Here is a 17,226-nt window from a genome sequence, read left to right as displayed (position 1 = left end):
AAATTTTTGAAAAATTTATCTTTTTAAAGGAAATTTTCCATTTTTATAAGAAATTTTCGTAAATTTTCCGAAATTTGTGTAGAAGTGTCTTTTTTAATAAAGTTTTCGGAAAAAGTCTCTTTTTATAGAAAATTTTTGTAAATTTTTTTATTTTAATAAATTGTTTTAAAATTTCTCTTTTTATAAAAAATTTTCTGAAAATTTCCGTTTTGGCAGAAATTTTTTTATAAAATATTCTGATAATTTCTTTTTTAATTGAAAATTTCCTCTTTTTATAGAAAAATTTACTAAATTTTAAATTCCTCGCACATGTCTTCCCGATCAAAAAGAAAAACACAAACTTTAATATGCCACAATATTAGTGGTGGATAAAAACAAAAATAATAATAACACTAAGTGCAATTGCAGCTGTTATTGCAACGGCTTATGATGTCTTGCTATAACTATGTATATGGCAGCACCAGCAAGTAGAAATGCTATTGCCACCGTAGACATAAAGCTGATGCGTATTATGGTTGCCAATGCAACAAAGCTGCTTGTTTGGTTGCCTTAACAATATTTATTTTTTAAAATAATAATAATAAAAAAACAAATAAACAAAACTTAAAAAGCGAACAGTACTAAAACTAAACTAAACTGAACATACTCAACTCAAATGATTGACATTTCAATTTTGTAAAAATAGATCAAAATGGTTTTATACAAACTGTCAATTTTAACTGAAAACGTTTAAAGAAAAATATAAATAATAAAATAAAAAATATTAAACAACTTGAATTGAAATAAATATTTAAAGACAACCACACAAAACAAAAAAAAACTCCATTATCATCACTAGCAGCAGCAGCAGCATGAAGAAAGTCATAAAGACACAACCTGAAAAACGTCCATATTGCAAACCGCAGAGACGTCAAAAAATCATTAATCGTCCAGCTGAGGAAGCTCTTTGTAAAACTGAACGTAAAACTTTAGTGGCTGCTCAGCTAAAACCACGACCTTTGGTCGACTGTCCATTCTATAATTTAAAATATAAATACGATGAATTACCACTGGATCCGGTTAAAGAGTTTATCATAGAGAAAATTTGTAAATCAATAAATTCCCTTTTGTTGTATGAAATATATGAATGAATTTCTTTTAAATCTTTATTTGCAGCTCACATGCAATCGAATGCCATTACCGGACGCTGTAATAAAGAATTGGAATTTCATCAATATGATATAGAGAATGTTGCAAGGCAAAATGATGAATGTGATGACGATGATGATGATTATAATAATGATGTTGATGACAATTTACAAAAATTGCAATTGAAAGACATTGTCATGCCACAGAAATTTGAAATGCTTCGTAATAAGAAATTACATTTCTATGGTTTTGATGGTAAGTGAAAAAATTTTATTAGTTATATGAACGTATTGTTTTAATTAGTTAACTTTAAAGTGTGAATTGGTTTAAATTTTACACCATAAAGTTCCCTCTAATATATTCTTATTCAATCGGAACCAACTAGGTTAATAATCTTGTTTCTATATTATTGAAATTGAAATTACAAAAATATGTTTAGAATTTAAAAATTGTGATAAATTTTTCTTTTGTGGAAAATTCTGTCCGTCTGTGTCTCTATGTAAACCTTGTATGCACGCCATAGGAATTTTCAGTATAATTTGATGAACTTTTGGCACATACTCTTCTTTTGACCCAAGGACGAAGCCTATAGAAAATAATTGGAAATGGTCCATTATTTCGCCCCATACAACCGTATCCAAATTTTGCATAAATAACTTTAATGTAGATGTAAATCCCTATACCAAAATTTATAAGGATAGTCCCATAATTACCCTTGGCCCATATAACACCTCTTTTTGATTTTTTAAACAAATTGTTACAATATTTCTTAATTAAGGTAAAAAACAAACTAAATGCTTTGTTATTAAACAAACAATCCACTTTTTTAATATTCTATCTGGTTTAGGGTATCATATGGTCTGTCATGCCCAACTATACATCCTTACTTATTTATAGATTTTTTTATAAAATTTGTCTGTCCGTCTGTTGAAAACACAATAGAGTTCAAATGGAAGCAGCTATAGGAACAGATATTTTTAGTTGATGCAGTTTGTTTGGTATTAAAAATGGTCAATATCGGTCCACAATTTCGCCTAGCCGCCACATATGGTCCCCTTCAGAAAATGAATTTTAAGGCTCATAACTGGCTAAAACAAGAATAATGTTGATATTCGGCATAAAAAGGTTTTATAGGATCTTAAATCTGTTAAATAGTATTATTATAGAGGATTGGTCTATAATTGACCCTAACCCCTTTATAAAGTCCCCCTCATATCTGACTTAACAGCACCACTATGAATCTATTTGGCAAATTTTAAAGGGATCGGTCCACAATTGATCCAACCCTCTATATAAGGTCTTCTTCAGAAAATGACTTTAACGCTAATAATTGGCTTAAAAAAAGCATGTAACTTCTATATGAACCAAAATCTTTCTTTTCCCATATAAAGTCCCACTCAAAAAACGCCCATATAAGGTCCCTTTCAGAAAATATCTTTAACGCTCATAACATAAAAAATTTTAAAGGAAGTAATGTCTCTTAGTCAAATTTTATAAGGATTGGACCATAATTGACCTTATCCCTAATATAAAAGCTCCCTTAAAAAAATTACTTTAACATCTATAAATATCTTAAAATGCCAGTAGAGCGATGAAATGCAACTAGATATAGTTTTATAAAATTTTATGACGATCAGACACAAAGTCCCTTTCAAAAATTTTATTGAGTCTTTGTCATATTTTATGAGGATCAGTCAGAAAAATACTTAAACTCTTAAAATGCTAGTATAGACATGAAAGAGACAGGTTTCATATGAGCCTATCGTTATAAATGTTGATAGAGGGAATTATGTCTACGGTGTTTATAAATACATTTTCACTATCAAGCCATTCTATGAAGGGGACTTTGTATGCGGGCTATGATCATATGAGGCCCGATCATTACGAAAATCGGCAGTATCATTTAGACTTATATAAAACTATAATTATAAGCTCAAAGGCCCTATTAGGAGGGGGTAAGGTTGTATGCTAGGGGCTAGGTGATATAAGCGATCTATTTTAACCATATACTTCAGTCTTTGGATCAAAAGAAGAGTATATGTTAAATGTTATCAAATTTTTTTATGAACACATAGATGGACAGACAGACAGACATACATACAGACAGGTGGATATAACTAAATCGACTTAATACTAAATTGGCTACTTTACTTATTTTTATAGAAAAAATGGGCAATATCGGTAAAATATTACGTCTATCCGCCATATATAGTCTACTTCAGATTTTCTTAAAAATTGCGAAAATAATCTAAAAAATTCTGAAATGGACCAAACCAAATGCCAGAATAGTTTTTAAATATTTGTCAGTATAAGCTAAAAATTACGACAATTTTGACACGTATTTCAATAAAAAGTGGAAATAATATGCCTCTCCAACCCACTAAAATTAATTTTGTGGACCAAAAATATTTTAAGAAAATTTTAAAATTATTTTTTCCGCAACCAGCTCAAAATTACGGAATTTTTGAGACCCATTTTGAAAAAATCGAAGACAATCTGTACTTTCAAAGTTACGGTTTCACCTAAGTAGAGGAAATATATGAATATAGAATTAGTCTAAGAGCCAACTTCCACCATATTGCTTGGGGAAGCACTAACAGCAATTTCTCCTTTTTAAGAAAATTCTTGCAAAATTTTTAACAAAACTCAAAAAGTTGTCTGTTTATAGAAAATTTTTGTAAAATTCTTCATTTAAAAAAAATATTCCAAAGATTCACTCTTAACTTATAGAAAATCTTTAAAAAAAAAATCTAGAGTTTTTAGAAAATATTTGAAAAATTTCCGTTTTTAGAAATCTCCTCTATTTAACCTGAATTTTGTATGTAAATTACATGTTAAATACTTTAAATAACATTTAACACTTTGAAACTCTAATGGGCGTAAAATGACCTTTTTTACATTTTGTTATGTATGTTTTTTTTTTTAATATTTATTTATCCCTTTGTTTATGGCCATTTTTTAGCTCCCCTTTTTTTCACGTTGCTCTTTTTGTTAATGTATTTAAAAATGCATCCATACATAAATACATATATTTATTGAGCATGTACACATAAATATTTAAATAACCACTTGAATAATATTAAAATATATATATATTTTTTATGATTATTATTAATCTACATTTGAATACAATTTTTGTTCTTTCTTTTTTTTTATTACATTTAATAAAAATACAAGAACATACACACTAACATATTTACTTTCAATACAAATATACAAATTTTAAATGTAACACATTTTACACATAATATAAACAATTTTACAGATGTTTTAACAAAAAAAAATTTAACAAAAAGTGAAAAAAAAAAAACGTCAGTATTGTAATATGAAAGAAAAACAATATATAAAAATTTATGTAAAAGGTAAAAATATTATACTATAACAATTTATTTTATATATTCTTATTTTTTTTTAAATACATTCTACTATAAAAAAAAAAATAAAAAATGAAATGAACGTTACTGAAGTGTACAATAGTTTATAGAACAACAGCATTAGCTGGATATAAATAGAGTTTGAAAGCAACTTTAGAGGAGGGTTGGGGGGTGTAAATATGGAAAACGTACAAAATTTAATATTTTTAATATTATTGACGCTTTATATGCATAGAAACTGGTTAATATAATATTTATTACAAAATATTCATATTTGTTTTTGAATACCTTAGCAGATAAGTTTTATCACTAAGTTAGTCTATTAGACTGGGGTTTGCAGGATCGATTCCTGCCAAATTGTTTTCTTAGCTTTTTAGTAGATCTAATAGAAAAATCATTTTGTAATAGTATTGTTAAAAGTAAAACTAATTAATTTTATTGCAAGAAAGGAAATTAACAACTACTATGACAACATGTTTAATAAAGTGTATAAAATATTTTTGTTTTAAAAATAAAAATGTTATAAAAATTTAAAAAAAAACATTGAAATAAATGTAAAAATATGAAACAACATATGAGAACATTCAATACATAAGTTAAAGAAAGCAAATAACCCGTAACATTATATTTGAGTGAACGGGGCCATGCATCCATACGTTTTACTATAAACAGTGGGTGACAAAAAAAAATATTGCTGTACAAAATTTTTAAAGAAAATTATTAAATAGAATATTTTTTAATAAAAAAATTTACTACGAAAATTTTTGTAATTTTCTATAAAGAAATGAATTTTATATAAATTTCGAGAAATTTGTCAAAGAGAATTTTCATTTTTATTTCAAAAGGAGAAATTTTGCGTTTTTTTATAAAAAGGGAGAATTTCAATGGTTTTTAATGAAAAGCCAAAATTTCGAAATTTCTATCAAAAGAGAAAATCTCAAAAATTTCCAACTAATAGAGTAAAACATCTATAAAGAGAACGTTCTTTAGAAAGGGAGAATTTCGAAAATTTTCGATAAAAATGGAATTATTAAGAATTTTTGATCAATAGGAGAAATGTTTATTTAAAGAAACATTAAGATTTTTTTTTAAAAAAAGAGTAACTGCTAAAAACTGTTCTATAAAAATTCAATAAAGAGTGAACATTTACATGATTTTCGGGAAAAATTCAGATTTCGAAGATTTTCAATAAAAAGAGAGAATTTTGAAATTTATGTGATAAGAGAGAAATTTGAAAATTGTATATTAAAAGAGAAAATCTCAAAAAACTCCTACTAAGAGAGTAAAGCATCAATTAGTTAGTTAGTTGTAGTTGGTTAGTTAGTAGTTAGTTAGTTAGTTAGTTAGTTAGTTAGTTAGTTAGTTAGTTAGTTAGTTAGTTAGTTAGTTAGTTAGTTAGTAGTTAATTAGTTAGTTAGTTAGTTAGTTAGTTAGTTAGTTAGTTAGTTAGTTAGTTAGTTGTTAGTAGTTAGTTAGTTGAGTTAGTTAGTTAGTTAGTAGTTAGTTAGTAGTTAGTTAGTAGTTAGTTAGTAGTTAGTTAGTTAGTAGTTAGTTAGTAGTTAGTTATTTGTTGTTAGTTAGTTAGTTAGTTAGTTGTTAGTTAGTTAGTTAGTTAGTAGTTAGTTAGTAGTAGTTAGTTAGTTAGTAGTAGTAGTAGTAGTTAGTTAGTTAGTAGTAGTTAGTTAGTTAGTTAGTTAGTTAGTTAGTTAGTTAGTTAGTTAGTAGTAGTTAGTTAGTTAGTAGTTAGTTAGTTAGTTAGTTAGTTAGTTAGGTAGTTAGTAGTAGTTAGTTAGTTAGTAGTTAGTTAGTTAGTTAGTTAGTTAGTTAGTTAGTTAGTTAGTTAGTTAGTTCGTTTAGTTAGTTAGTGTAGTAGTTAGTTAGTTAGTTTAGTTAGATTAGTTAGTTAGTTTAGTTAGTTAGTTAGTTAGTTAGTTAGTTAGTTAGTTAGTTAGTAGTAGTTAGTTCGTTAGTCGTTAGTTAGTTAGTTAGGTTAGTTTAGTTAGTTAGTTAGTTATTAGTTAGTTAGTTAGTTAGTTAGTTAGTTAGTTAGTAGTTAGTTAGTTAGTTAGTTAGTTAGTTAGTTAGTTCGTTAGGTTAGTTAGTTAGTTAGTAGTTAGTTAGTTAGTTAGTTAGTTAGTTATTTCGTTAGTAGTTAGTTAGTTAGTTAGTTAGTTAGTTTAGTTAGTTAGTTAGTTAGTTAGTTAGGTTAGTTAGTTAGTTAGTTAGTTAGTTAGTTAGTTAGTTAGTTAGTTAGTTATGTTAGTAGTTAGTTAGTTAGTTAGTTAGTTAGTTAGTTTTAGGTTAGTTAAGTTAGTTAGTATAGTTAGTTAGTTAGTTAGTTAGTTAGTTAGTTAGTAGTTAGTTAGTTAGTTAGTTATAGTTAGTTAGTTAGTTAGTTAGTTAGTGTTAGTTAGTTAGTTAGTTAGTTAGTTAGTTAGTTAGTTAGTTAGTTAGTTAGTTAGTTAGTTAGTTAGTTAGTTAGTTAGTTAGTTAGTTAGTTAGTTAGTTAGTTAGTTAGTTAGTTAGTTAGTTAGTTAGTTAGTTAGTTAGTGTTAGTTAGTTAGTTAGTTAGTTAGTTAGTTAGTTAGTTAGTTAGTTAGTTAGTTAGTTAGTTAGTTAGTTTAGTTAGTTAGTTAGTTAGTTAGTTAGTTAGTTAGTTAGTTAGTTAGTTAGTTAGTTAGTAGTTAGTTAGTAGTTAGTTAGTTAGTTCTTAGTTAGTTAGTTAGTAGTTAGTTAGTTAGTTAGTTAGTTAGTTAGTTAGTTAGTTAGTTAGTTAGTTAGTAGTTAGTTAGTTGTAGTTAGTTAGTTAGTTAGTTAGTTAGTTAGTTAGTTAGTTAGTTAGTTAGTTAGTAGGTTAGTTAGTTAGTTAGTTAGTTAGTTAGTTAGTTAGTTAGTTAGTTAGTTAGTTAGTTAGTTAGTTAGTTAGTAGTTAGTTAGTTAGTTAGTTAGTTAGTTAGTAGTTAGTTAGTTAGTTAGTTAGTTAGTTAGTTAGTTAGTAGTTAGTTAGTTAGTTAGTTAGTTAGTTAGTTAGTTAGTAGTTAGTTAGTTAGTTAGTTAGTTAGTTAGTTAGTTAGTTAGTTAGTTAGTTAGTTAGTTAGTTAGTTAGTTAGTTAGTTAGTTAGTTAGTTAGTTAGTTAGTTAGTTAGTAGTTAGTTAGTTAGTTAGTTAGTTAGTTAGTTAGTTAGTAGTTAGTTAGTTAGTTAGTTAGTTAGTTAGTTAGTTAGTAGTTAGTTAGTTAGTTAGTTAGTTAGTTAGTTAGTTAGTTAGTAGTTAGTTAGTTAGTTAGTTAGTTAGTTAGTTAGTTAGTTAGTTAGTTAGTTAGTTAGTTAGTTAGTTAGTTAGTTAGTTAGTTAGTTAGTTAGTTAGTTAGTTAGTTAGTTAGTTAGTTAGTTAGTTAGTTAGTTAGTAGTTAGTTAGTTAGTTAGTTAGTTAGTTAGTTAGTTAGTTAGTTAGTTAGTTAGTTAGTTAGTTAGTAGTTAGTTAGTTAGTTAGTTAGTAGTTAGTTAGTTAGTTAGTTAGTAGTTAGTTAGTTAGTTAGTTTAGTTAGTTAGTTAGTTAGTTAGTGTAGTTAGTTAGTTTAGTTAGTTAGTTGAGTCGTTAGTTAGTTTAGTTTAGTTAGTTAGTTAGTTAGTTCGTTAGTTCGTTAGGTTAGTTAGTTAGTTAGTTAGTTAGTTAGTTAGTTAGTTAGTTAGTTAGTTAGTTTTAGTTAGTAGAAAATGTGCGAAAATTTTCTATAAAAGAGAAATCTTCAAAAATTTTCTATAAAAATGGAAAATGTTCGAAAGTTTCCTGTATTTAAAACGAGAAAAATGTTAAAGAAATTATACAAATCTTCGAAAATTTCCTGTAAAAACGAGAATATATCCGAAATTTTCTACTAAACGAGAGCATTTCTTCTTCAAAAGGACAAATTAAACAAATTTTCTATAAAAATAGAAATTTCAAAAAAAATAACATTTTAATAGAAAATGTTGAAAAAATTCCTCTTATATTACTTAGGACTGTTCACTGTTCATACATTTCTCCTGCTCCTACATAAACATACATACATATAAACATTTATCTGATATTTCCCGAAGGAGTACATGCCATTAAAATGTTTATTTGTAGTTGTATGTTATTGTTGTTTATTTTACTTGTTGTTGGTACGTTTGATGTTATTTTTCTCTTGTTGTTGCTATTGTTATCATAGTAGAATACTCCCAAATAATAGAGTGTGTGAATTTTATTTAAAATTGAGTCAAAAGTATTCTCAATGCAACACTGGTACATTTCAATATGACAACAATGTTGACTGACTCACGATGAACTTCTTTCATTTTTTTTTTCCCTCAACATCTTGTGTTTGGTTTTTCTCCAATTCTAGTAGTATTTTGTTTGCAGCACGAATTTTAGTCATTTTAAATATTGGCATGTCGTATAAACATTTCTTTTTTTAATATTTTTATTGATAAAAAGATGATAATTTTATATTATTTTTTTATATTTTTTGTAAAATATTTATAAGAATCTATAAAAAAAAACTGAATAAACTCATACTCACATGCACCCATAAACAAGCAAACAAACAATAATATTGAAAATGAAAAAAAAAAAATAAGGAGTAAGAAGTAATAATGACAGAAGTAGTAGAGAAGAATGTCATAAAGTGGTGAGTGTAAATGGAGTTGGTGATGATTATTATTGCTTGAATGGTTGGGTGGTCTCTTTAGATGTCATAAAAATAAAGTTGTCTCATAAAAGTTATTACTTTAGAGGATATTGTGTGTTTTCATATTCATATTAAAAATATAAATATTTAATAAATACTAAAGGTATTTTGATGTTTATGAGTAGTTTAAAAAAGATATAAGATTTGAAGTTTTCTTTTAAAAGAAAATTTCCTTAAAAAATTAGAAAAATTTTCAAATTTTGTTAGAAATTATTGGTTTTTTATAGAAAATTTTCTGTTTTTTTAAAGAATATTTTTCGCAAATTTGTCTGTTAAGAAAAATGTTTTTAAAAATTTCTCTTATAAAAAATTTCGGAAATTTTGGTTTTTAAACAAAATTACTCATTGAAAAAAATCTTCGTAAAAAGAATTTTAGATTTTTATACCCTACACCACCATAATGGGGAGGGTATTATGCGTTTGTGCTGATGTTTATAACACCCAAATATAATGTATGCCAAACGGCCCAGAATCACTTTTTGAGTCGATTTAGCTATGTCCGTCCGTCTGTCTGTCTTTCCGTATGTCCATGTAAAGCTTGTGTGCACGCTACAGGTCGCAATTTTCAAGATAATTTGATGAAATTCGGCACATACTCTTTTTTCAAACCAAGTACAAATGCTATTGAAAATGGTTGAAATCGGTCCATATTTTGCCCAGCCCCATACAAACTCTCCTTCAGAAAATGACTAGAAGGTCAAAATTCACTTATAAACACTAAGAACACGATGAAATTCTACATAAATAGCTTTGATATAGACGTAAATTCCTCTACCAACACTTATAAGATAGGACCATATTTAACCCCACCCCCATATGAGTCCTCTTGTAGAGAATCTCTTTTTTTGTCAACAATAAGTAAATTTCGAAGTTCGTTCTTATTCGTAGAAGTTTCTGAAAAATTTGTTTGTTTTTGAGAAAGTTTTAGAAAATTTATATTTTTCTAAAACAATATTTCTTTTTAAATCCCGAAAATTTATATTTGTTATAAAATCTGACCCTATAATATATATATGTAAGTATATTCTGGATCCTTATAGATAGCAGAGTCGATTAAGCCATATCCGTCTGTCTGTCTATTGAATTTAATGTTCTGAAGACGCCAGATGTCTTTGGAATCTAAAACTTCAATAATTCTATCACACACAAATAACAGAGATATGAGCAAAAACCCGAAACAACCTCCGAAAATGTCGTACAAAAATTATAATTTTTTTAATGCTGGTGGAGGAATACAACAACAACGTCGTGATTGCTTGTGAATATGTTGCATTCGCTTGTTAACAGTAGAAAACAACAAGTATGAAAGTATAGTCGGTCATGACCGACCATATAATACCCTACACCATGGAGTAGTTTATAAAAAAAGTAATTTATTGTAAATAATAAACCCTTTAAGTTGTTGCTTTAATTCCGAAATATTTTAACAATTTCTGGTCAAAAATGTGAATTTCCTTGCTATACGGCGGCAAGGACAAATGTGGGCCTATACTTATAAATTTTGGTAGAGGGATTTGTGTCCACATTAAAGTAATTTATGCGGAATTTCATCGTGATATTAGTGTTTATAACTGAATGTTGACCTTTAAGTAATTTTATAAAGGTTATTTTATATGAGGTCTAGGGTCAAGTAAGGCCCGATCATTACGTAAATCGGCAGCATCATTTATACATATATAAAACTAAGCCTTGACGATTTAAGTGGAGATGCAATAACACTTAACATTATTATGAGCTCAAAAGCCCTATTCAAGGGTTACGGTTGTATGGGGGGCTATACGAAATAATGGACCGATTTTAACGAATTTCAATAGGCTTCGTCCTTGGAGCATGTACCAGATTTCATCAAATTATCTTGAAAATTGCGACCTGTAGAGTGCACACAAGGTTTTTATAAACACACAGACGAACAGACGGACAGACAGACAGACAGATAAACAAACAAACAAACAGACAGACAGACAGACAAAGAGATAGACAGACAGACAGACAGACAGACAGACAGACAGACAGACAGACAAACAAACAAAGAAACAGACAGATAGACAGACAGACAGACAGACAAACAGACGGAGAGAAAAATTTAAAAAAAAAATTAAAAAAAATTAAAAAATAATTTTAATTATTGTTTGATTTAATTTCAATCTAAAACAAAATATATAAATTAAAATTTAATAATTATTTCAATTAATTTAAGACTAGACTGTAATTATAATTAAACAAAAACCTCATTTTATTAAAATATATATTAAATATCATAATATGTATTTATTATTTGAAATTTCAGTTTGTGATGATCCATGTCCCTGGCTAAACAAATATTTGAACGGTATGTATACACACAGAACCTTATGCTTTACTTTATATCATTAATATTTGTATGATATTCATATATTTTTAATTAACAACCTAATTAATAAACATATTATTATATGCATTTATAGATGTATATAGTTTTTCACTTTTTTCCCTGGGCACTTTTTTAAATATATTAATTAACATAATTATTAAAAAATAAACAAATTGTTTGCAATTAATTTTTTCACCATTTTGTCTTTTTTTATTTTGTGCAACACAGAACAGCCTACCGAAGAGTCGGTTTTTGCGGTAACCCAAACTCTTTTAGATATATATTGCACCCGGCGAATACGTGTTTTTTATTTTAATTGTCGCACTAAATCTGCCATGTTTACCAATGAATTGAAGAAATTACATGGTGGTCCAACGGATATGATTGGTAATATTATATAATTATATAATTTGTATGTAAAATGTAAATTACATTAATATGGCATAAATTATTTGCAGGTGGTTATATTTACACCCTCGGCCAAACGTTTACGTTTACCTGCTTTAAAACCACCGAGAAAGGTTAAAAATTTAAGGCGGGAGATCATTATGCCTTAAGGACTCCGGAGGGTAAGTGAAATAAAAAAATTTACAAATATTTCCAAATTGCATCTAACAGAAATGAACACGATTTAAATTTAAAATCATTATTTTTATAACTCCCTCCAAACTCTTAAATTGTATATAAAACCATTTAGAATGTCGCAATGAACTGGCACGTATGGGTAAAGTTATCGATGAATTAATTGCACCAACTTTACAACGTGCTAAGGCAGGACAACAGGATCAACAATCGAAGCCACCAAAGGGGAACATCAACAACCTCTATGTAGTAAAACAGGAGGTAATAGATGGCAGAAACATGTTAAAAACAAAGTAAGTGAAATATTCGCACAATAAGGCTCATCATGTAAATGTTTGAATTGTCTCGCATATGAACTGTCCAAAATAGTCTTGCCTTCTTGATAAGTGGTAAATAAATGCGTTTAAATGAATACCCTCATTGAGTTGCTAAACAAAAACGTATTTCAATCGAATTTTCAACTTTAACCTATTCAAATATTTCAGGCTTAAAAGCGTGGGTTATTTTAAAACATCTTATAATTAGTCGCAAAGACTTTGCAACAAATGAAGAATTTCTGCTGCATTTGAAACGTATGGAAAAGGAGTAGGTTTTTCATTATACATTCTAATTAGGATAATTACATTATTGTATTTTTAATTCTTTATTTATAGAAAATTCAAATATTTGGAAGGTTTTTTACCAGTTGATCCTGAAGTTCAAAAAGCTTCGATTTTAAAGGACTATAATGCTAGACTTGCAGAATCGAGGAGAAAATTCACGCCTCAGGTCGAAAAGCGTTATAAGTGTCTAATGAAACATGTGAGTGATACAGTATAAATAATTAAATTTTTTATAACAAAATGAATGCATTATGAATCTGGGCAACCAACGAACCAACCAACGAACCAAACCACCAACTAAGGAACCAACTAAGAAACAAACGAGCCAACAACAAACAACAAACAAACAAACAACAAACAACAAACACAACGAACAACAAACGAACGAACGAAACAAGAAAACGAAAGAAGAACGACAAACAAACTAACGAACGAACGAACGAACGAGAAAGAACGAACGAACGAACGAAAACGAACGAACAACGAACGAAACGAACGAACGAAAACGAAAACGAACGAACGAACGAACGAACGAACGAACAAAGAAACGACGAACGAACGAACGAACGAACGAACAACGAAGACGAACGAACGAACGAAGAACGAACGAAGAACGAACGAACGAACGAACGAACGAACAACGAACGAACGAACGAACGAAAACGAACGAACGAACGAACGAACGAACGAAACGAAAGAAAGAACGAAAACGAAACGAACGAACAACGAACGAACAACGAACGAAACGAACGAACGAAGAACGAACGAAACGAACGAACGAACGAAAAGAAAACGAAACGAACGAAACGAACGAACGAACGAAACGAACGAACGAAACGAACGAACGAAGAACGAACGAACGAACGAACGAAACGAACGAACGAACGAACGAAACGAACGAACGAACGAACGAACGAACGAACGAACGAACGAACGAACGAACGAACGAACGAACGAACGAACGAACGAAAACGAACGAACAAACGAACGAACGAACGAACGAACGAAACGAACGAACGAACGAACGAACGAACGAACGAACAACGAACGAACGAAACGAAACGAACGAACGAACGAACGAACGAAACGAAGACGAACGAACGAACGAACGAACGAACGAACGAACGAACGAACGAACGAACGAACGAACGAACGAAACGAACGAAAACGAACACGAACGAACGAACGAACGAACGAACGAACGAACGAACGACGAACGAACGAAGAACGAACGAACGAACGAACGAAGAACGAACGAACGAACGAACAACGAACGAACGAACGAACGAAAAAGAACGAACGAACGAACGAAACGACGACAACGAACGAACGAACGAACGAACGACGAACGAACGAACGAAGAAACGAACGAACGAACGAACGAACGAACGAACGAACGAACGAACGAACGAAACGAACGAACGAACGAAGAACGAACGAACGAACGAACGAACGAAGAACGAACGAACGAACGAAACGAAACGAACGAAACGAACGAACGAACGAACGAAGAACGAACGAAACGAACGAACGAAAAACGAACGAACGAAAACGAACGAACGAACGACGAACGAACGAACGAACGAAACGAACGAACGAACGAACGAAGAACGAACGAACGAACGAACGAACGAACGAACGAACGAACGAACGAACGAACGAACGAACGAACGAACGAACGAACGAAACGAACGAACGAACGAACGAACGAACGAACGAAGAAACGAAACGAACGAACGAACGAAACGAACGAACGAACGAACGACGAACGAAGAACGAACGACGAACGAACGAACGAACGAACGAACGAACGAACGAACGAACGAACGAACTAACGAACGAACGAACGAACGAACGAACGAACGAACGAAAGAACGAACGAACGAACGAACGAACGAACGAACGAACGAACGAACGAACGAACGAACGAACGAAACGAACGAACGAACGAACGAACGAACGAACGAACGAACGAACGAACGAACGAACGAACGACGAACGAACGAACGAACGAACGAACGAACGAACGAACGAACGAACGAACGAACGAACGAACGAACGAACGAACGAACGAACGAACGAACGAACGAACGAACGAACGAACGAAACGAAACGAACAACGAACGAACGAACGAACGAACGAAGAACGAACGAACGAACGAACGAACGAACGAACGAACGAACGAAACGAACGAACGAACGAACGAACGAACGAAGAACGAACGAACGAACGAACGAACGAACGAACGAACGACCAAGAACGAAACGAACGAACGAACTGAAGAACGGCAACACCGAACGAAACGAACGAACGAACGAACGAAACTAACTAACGAAGACAACGAACTAACGACCGAACGAAGAACGAACGAACGAACGAACGAACGAAACGAACGAACGAACGAACGAACGAACGAACGAACGAACGAACGAACGAACGAACGAACGAACGAAACGAACGAACAACGAACGAACTGAACGTAACGAACGAACGAACGAAAACGAACGAACGAAGAACTAAACGAACAACGAAACGAACGAACTGAACGAACGAACCGAAACGAACGAACGAACGAACGAACGAACGAACGAACAACGAACTAACGAACTAACGAACGAACGAACGAACGAACGAACGAACGAACGAACGAACGAACGAACGAACGAACGAACGAACGAACGAACAACGAACGAACGAACGAAACGTAACGAACTAACGAAAACGAACGAACGAACGAACGAACGAACGAACGAACGAACGAACGAGAACGAACGAACGAACGAACGAACGAACGAACGAACGAAACGAACGAACGAACGAACGAAACGAACGAACGAAACGAACGAACGAACGAACGAACGAACGAACGAACGAAGAACGAACGAACGAACGAACAAACGAACAAAAACGAGAAACTGAACGAACGAACGAACGAACGAACGAACTAACTAACGAACGACGAACGAAACGAACTAACGAACGAACGAACGAACTAACGAACGAAACTAACGAACTAACTAACGAACAACTAACGAACTAACGAACGAACGACGAACGAACAACGAAAGAACGAACGAACGAACGAAAACTAACTAACGAACGAACGAAACTAACTACGAACTAACTAACGAACTAAGAACGAACTAACTAACGAAACTAACTAACTAACTAACAAACTAACTAACTAACTAACTACAAACTAACTAACGAACTAACGAACGACTAACTAACGAACTAAAACTAACTAAAAACGAACGAACTAAAGAACTAACTAAAAACTAACTAACTAACGAACAACGAAAACTAACGAACGAACTAACTAACGAACGAACTAACTAACTAACGAACTAACTAACTAAAACTAACACTAACTAACTAACTAACTAACTAACTAACTACAAACTAACTTAACTAACTAACTTACTAACTAACTAACTAACTATTACTAGACTTTAACTAATTAAGTTATTCGTATATATGGAGTAAATCATTTAAGCAAATTTGTTCAAATTGGAGTTTTTTCATTCTTGTTGGGATTATTTCATTCTAGTTTGGGAAGTAGTTCCCAGAATTTTTTCAACTTTGGTGGCTTATGCATTTTAGTTGCCTCAAAAAATGTCCGGGCAGCCGGCCTTCGGCCGGGCGAAGAGTTTTTATACTTACTCTGCGATATTTCGAACACCGGCCTTCGCTATTTAGCTTTCTTTGCACACCAATGTATTTTTATGACATTATGAATACGAACATTATGAAACTTTGAAATTGTATTACAAACTCCATATAGCACTGGTTAAAAGTGGTCCATAGCATAATGACATAAGTTCCATGGAATACAAAAGTCCATTTATCAAGAAAAGGCTTAATGTGTGAAATACACCAGAGTTAAAACCCCCTGAGCTATTTCGCTGTACCTTGGAGAGTTAGTAGTATATTTGACGTAGTTATGAGTTAAAAGCCCCAAATCGGGTGATCTGGTTGTATGGGGGCTAGGTGAAATAAGGGACCGATCTCAACAATAAGCATCGTCCTTGTGCCGAAAAACTTGTGTAGTCCAAGTTTTATCAAAATATCTTGAAAATTGCCGCCTGTAGCTTGCGACCAAGGTTTACATGGACAGCCAGTCAGCCAGCCGGAAAGACGGACGGACGAACGGACATGTCTTAATCGTCTCAGAAAATGACCAATATTTTTGTGCCGTTCAAATATTATCACAAAAGCATAATACCCTCCCCACTATAGTGGTGTAGGGAATAAAGAGATGGATAGTCATTTCATTTCTAATACATCAAAATATAGGTTCTAGACAAAAGCCCTTGAGGGACGGGAAAGTTTAAGGGCTAAAAGACCTAATACATAGTACAACATTTACTTTATAAAATAAAACATTCCACAATAAAAATCATCATTAAAAAGAAATATCTATGTACAATGTACATATACGGCAATCTTCTTCTCTTTGTGCCTTTCACTTAATTCAG

At 31.2% G+C, this 17,226-nt stretch overlaps 1 protein-coding gene across 1 annotated transcript in view; it reads left to right on the top strand.

Moving 5' to 3' along the window:
* Positions 1–767: 767 nt before the first annotated feature.
* Positions 768–17,226, top strand: part of LOC119612427 (dynein heavy chain 3, axonemal-like) — a gene marked incomplete at its 3' end in the record, with an annotated part of 70,877 nt that continues 54,418 nt past the window's right edge. Inside the window, 8 exon segments of the mRNA XM_037968233.1 lie at positions 768–1,086; positions 1,156–1,383; positions 11,501–11,542; positions 11,792–11,950; positions 12,022–12,132; positions 12,261–12,438; positions 12,671–12,730; positions 12,799–12,946. Coding sequence (XP_037824161.1) covers positions 852–1,086; positions 1,156–1,383; positions 11,501–11,542; positions 11,792–11,950; positions 12,022–12,132; positions 12,261–12,438; positions 12,671–12,730; positions 12,799–12,946 — 1,161 coding nt within the window.

The sequence above is a fragment of the Lucilia sericata genome, unplaced genomic scaffold (genome assembly GCF_015586225.1).
Source record: "Lucilia sericata isolate MDLA Ls3-8-SP2 unplaced genomic scaffold, ASM1558622v1 Contig001687F_arrow, whole genome shotgun sequence".
NCBI lineage: Eukaryota > Metazoa > Arthropoda > Insecta > Diptera > Calliphoridae > Lucilia > Lucilia sericata.
This window is presented reverse-complemented; position numbering and strand designations above follow the sequence as displayed.